Source organism: Harpegnathos saltator, unplaced genomic scaffold, assembly GCF_003227715.2.
Source record: "Harpegnathos saltator strain DR-91 unplaced genomic scaffold, Hsal_v8.6 scaffold573, whole genome shotgun sequence".
Classification (NCBI taxonomy): Eukaryota; Metazoa; Arthropoda; class Insecta; order Hymenoptera; family Formicidae; genus Harpegnathos; species Harpegnathos saltator.
The window spans coordinates 440,001-445,000 of NW_020230397.1; the positions used below are offsets into that span (position 1 = coordinate 440,001).

The following is a 5,000-nucleotide window of genomic DNA, read 5'->3' on the forward strand; positions in this document are numbered from 1 at the left end:
TTTGTTCTATCTTGCATATTTTAAAAGTTATTCAGATGGCCTGTTTTAAGTTTTAGGTCACCTTGTATATAAATTACATAAAATTTTCGTCCATGTATGGTCACATATACGGGGTGTTTCAGAAATAGATAGCTGAACTTTAAGAGTATATTCTACTCAAAGACGAAAAAAAGTCGTGTAAACACAGGAATGCTTCTTTTTCGCGTTGTAAATACTTTTTATTAAGCACATTTCAGTCGCGTAGCTTGGCAGTTTCTGAATAATAATTTCATCAACATGATGGATTAACTAAGGAGGACCCATTGCTCGGCTTGCACGATCACCCGATTTAAACCCTTGGGGTTTTATTTATATGAGGACATCATAAGACTCTCGTTTGTGAGATTCTTGTTGCTACTGTTGAAATATTTCGAAATCGTATCATCGCTTCGTGTGGCAAAATATGAAATACCCCGGGAAGTCTTCTCGAGCGTCTTCAACGATCCACGAGACGTCGATGCGAGGTATGCATTGATGAGGAAGAAAATCATTTCCAACAATTTCTTTAACAAAATGTTCCTGATTTTTTTATTTGCCTAATATTTTTTTTAGATATTTAAGAAAAACTTGGTGACTCTTTAAATGTTACCTTATGATAAAAAAGTGGTCCTTTTTTACTTTATTTGGTCTCAAGAATATGCTGTTCCAAAGTCTGCTGTAAAGAAAAAGAGCTCAGAACTTGGAAGCATCTCTGGACTCATGTTTGTATGACTTTTTCATCCTTGTAGTGAGTAAAATATGTTCTTAAAGTTTGGCCGTCTATTCCCTCTGTATACATATCGCGTATAAATTGAGAAGTTAGGGTCTTGATGCACAGTTGCACCCTTCACACATTTGTCTACATTGAATAGTCGCCGATAAAATCTCAACATTTGTTAAAACCCACTAATCTTTTTTTTGTATATACATGTCGCGACTGTAGATTAATCAACCAATCTGTCACTTTTGACGGCTTCAAACGTTACATCGTGTTATATCATGCAACACCATATTGTACCCAGACAGAATATGTGCGATTAGACAAACTAGCGATCTTTGGCCTGAGATCAGTGTCGAGGCTTTATCGGGGGCTTAGTGGCGCAAGCAACACCTCGTTCGACATTACCTGCGTGTTTTCTCGTTGCCCGAGCAAGAGTGTAACGATTACAGCTCGTCGCCCGACATTTTTGTGTGCGCCATGCGCCATACGGTGGACACAAAAAGTCTGGACGAGCTGAAGAACGGACGCGAATATTTGCGCGTGTGTATCGTTGCTCCGCCCGACGGATACACACATTTTTACGAGTCCATTCGTACGAGGACGTCCTAACGAATGTGTCATCATCGTACGCGTAAAAGCGGCCGAGACGAATTTTCTGAGGTCCAGGATATTATCGAGAAGTGCGCTCTCCGATCGACCTTAGGATCAGGCGGCCGCTATTTTACCGATATTTGTATTTCCGCGGACTGCGCCTCTTGTCCTTGCTGTTGTGATACTGCGGACAAGCATATCCCTGGCGGCACAGCCTGGGTGGTCTTTTGCACGGCTCGGTCTTGTAATTGCTCAGTACGTAATTCGTGTCCTGCCACTTGGGGTCCTCGTTCATCAGGTTGCGCTCCTTGTCGAGTATGTTAGGCCCGTTGGACGAGGAGTTCGGGTCCGAGTCAGGGTTCTCCAACGCCTGGATCTCCTTAATGTCGTAGACGGGTGGGCGCAGGTCATGATTGCCGTGCGCAAAGGCGCAGTGCGGTCCATTTTTCACGCAGAACCCACGTGTATCGGTGTCGTGCACACACATGCACGTCTTGTAGTAACGCAGGTGGTAACGCCTTTCCGTATCCCCCGCGGTGCGATGCAGATATGGACACCTATTCGCAACAAGACATCTCATGATTGATCGGGCTCGCGCAAAGCGTCGCCAAGTTTCGGACTTTCAGGGGGAGTTCGAGCTGCAAATTTGCGGCATGAACAGGACGAGGATATATTGCAGGTTTATATCGGAGATTTATAAATGAAGCGAGCGAGACGTTGTCGCGAGTCAAGATCCTCCGCCGCGCGAGCAATAGGATTACTGCCGTGCACCTCCTGCGCAGCGTTCAAATCAGCTTCGATACGTTATGGTCCTTTGTTGTCATCGCGCGAAACACGCGGGAGAAAATCGATAGGAACGCGCGCGGCTCCTTTGTGCTCGGCCGGCGGGATTTAACGTAGCGGGATTTTGGAGAAATTCCGGACGAAAAATTACATCGCACGGTCGATACGAACGGCGTGACGAACGTCGCAGCCGTAAAAACAATTTATGGACAATTTACTTGGGATTATCGCACGGACGAGTATACCTCTCCGCGAGACACCTTTTGTGTTCGCGGGAGATATATTTAGACGCAATCTTTTTCGCAACTTTTTACTTAACAGCCGCTATAACAGCCGTAATATTCGAGTGATGTAATAGACGTTGGAACGAACTCAACTGTATGCATCGTTATTCTAGAAGAAAATTGTAAAATGCTCGAGCGGGGCACTCTTTATTAACCGAGCGGCGATAATTTATGCATAAAATACGATGCATAATGCAACGGAACGGTGTCACTGTTTCTGTCAGACACGTGCTCGCATATATAATTGATGTCACGTTTTAATGACTTTTACATATAAATAGCGCGAGTGTCGCTGTATCGAGACAAAAAACGATACGCATACATATAATTATATATTATTATGTATAATTTTGATATAATTTATGTACGTATTATATAATCATATCGCATTTTCTCCTCTTTAACACAATTTAGTTACTATATATATAAAAAAAAGATATATATATGTTTGTTTTTAATATATGTAATATATATATTGAAATATTTATTATTTATATTCATATTTATATTTTTATATTTATATATTTATTATTTATATTAAGTTTTAAAATTACTCATAATTTTATCAGTATCGAGATGTGTGTGTGTGTGTGTGTACACTCACACTCACACTTACGCACTCGCACTCGCGCGCGCGCGCGCACGCACGCACGCACGCACGCACGCACGCACGCACGCACACGCACACGCGCGCACACACACACACACACACACACACACACACATTTATTATATTCGATAAGTTATAAAATTACTTATAATTTTGATATATATATATATATAAATTATAAGTAATTTTATAACTTATCGAATATAATAAATATTTCAATATATGTAACATTACTCGTACAATTTTATTTATATCGAATTAATTATGTAAAATTAATCACGTAATTTAATTATATGAGCAATTTTATGCATATCAAATATAAATATAATATATTTTGATATGTACAAAATTGCTCATATAATCAAGTCATTGTTTAAAATATTATATATAAAATTATACGAGTAATTTTGTATATGTCAAATGTAAATATTTCGATACATATAAAATTGTACTCGCATAATTAAATTATTACTACGAAATATCGCCGCATTGTTTTTCTTCCTTTTTTTTTGGCAGGACATATACAGAGCGTCCCCGTATTTTAAACGAGCCAGACAAAAATCTCGAAAAATATAAAAGATACTAAGAAACGTTTCAGACAAAAGTTGTATAGTTACAAAGGAAACATGTAACAACTATATCATTTTGTTTACATATGACGCCACTTTCGAGATATTCACCGATCATTACTGTTCTTAAATGGTAATCCCAATTTTTGATTGCCATCTTTTTCTACCAACTTCATTTCAACGACTTTTGTCCAAGACATTTTTTTATGTACTTATTTTTTGGAAATATTTAAGAGAAACTTGGTAATTTTTTCAACTTACAATATCTCGCTAACTATTTGTCAAAGGAAAAAACGGTATTAGAATGTTTTACACTATTTGGTTGCAAGAATATGTCGTTACAATAGCGTCCTGACTTTTATTAATTTAATAATTTTTAAATTTCCAAAAATCAAGAAGTCAACAAAGGTTAGGGCACTTTTGTAACAATGTATATTCTTGAGACTAAATAGAGTCTATTTTTCTTTCAGCAAATAGTTAGCAAGATGTAAGTAAACGTTGAAAAAGTTATCAATTTTTCCATAAAAAAATAATAGGCAAATAAATAAATGTTTCAGAGAGAGAGAGAGAGAGAGAGAGAGAGAGAGAGAGAGAGAGAGAGAGAGAGAGAGAGAGAGAGAGAGAGAGAGAGAGAGAGGAGAAGAGAGAGAGAGAGAGAGAGAGAGAGAGAGAGAGAGAGAGAGAGTTAGAGAGACAGAGAGAGAGAGAGAGAGGGAGAGAGAGAGAGAGAGGGAGAGAGAGAGAGACAAAAGTTCTCCAAATTAACCGGTAGAAAAAGATGACGTGATAAAAAATTGGGGTTCCCATTTAAGAAGAGTAACGATCAGTAAATATCTCGAAAGTGGCGCCATCTGTAAACAAATGATAGAGCTGCTTTTTATCTGCCCCTTGAAACCACGCAACTTCTGTTTAGAAGGTTTTTCTTCCAAAATGCTTTTCCAGATATTTCGCCGTCCCGGTACTTTTTATACACCCTGTATGTATACATACATATATATATATATATATGTAACAGCGATATTTTGTAATAGTGGTCTAACGATATAAGCAATTTTGCGCGGAAAGCGCGACGCGTAAATCGAAGGAGCGGCGTGCAGCGACGTGGATGACAGCGGACGGCGTGAATTGCGTTTCCGCGTCCGAGGGAACTATATCGGCTGAAACGCGTCGCGACGTCACACACGCTGCTGCATCGTTGGACCTGAACCGCGTATTATGTACGTGTTACGGCACGTACGTGTCAATGACACGGAATGACGCCGCGCGTCGTATGACGGAGTAGCGCGCGTTTCTCCCTTTTTCTCCTTCTCTTTTTTTCCCCATATCTTTCCTCTCCCTGTCGAGAGTCCAGTTCGACCTCCTATTTCCGATCTTTCGTAATGAACATCAGCGCGTAGTCTCGAGAGAAGAAGACGTAGAAAGAG

General features: G+C 39.6%; 1 protein-coding gene across 5 annotated transcripts in view; it reads right to left on the bottom strand.

The window, feature by feature from the left end:
• The window catches only part of unk (RING finger protein unk), a 13,946-nt gene that overhangs the window by 6,493 nt on the left and 2,453 nt on the right, over positions 1 to 5,000 (bottom strand). For 4 of the 5 annotated variants that reach the window (XM_011143265.3, XM_011143264.3, XM_011143267.3 and 1 more), the window contains one exon: positions 1,465 to 1,887. In XM_011143265.3, the coding sequence (XP_011141567.1) occupies positions 1,465 to 1,887 (423 nt within the window). Of the gene's footprint in view, positions 1 to 628; positions 695 to 1,464; positions 1,888 to 5,000 lie in introns of all 5 variants that reach the window. The other variant, XM_011143263.3, reaches the window with a different exon arrangement.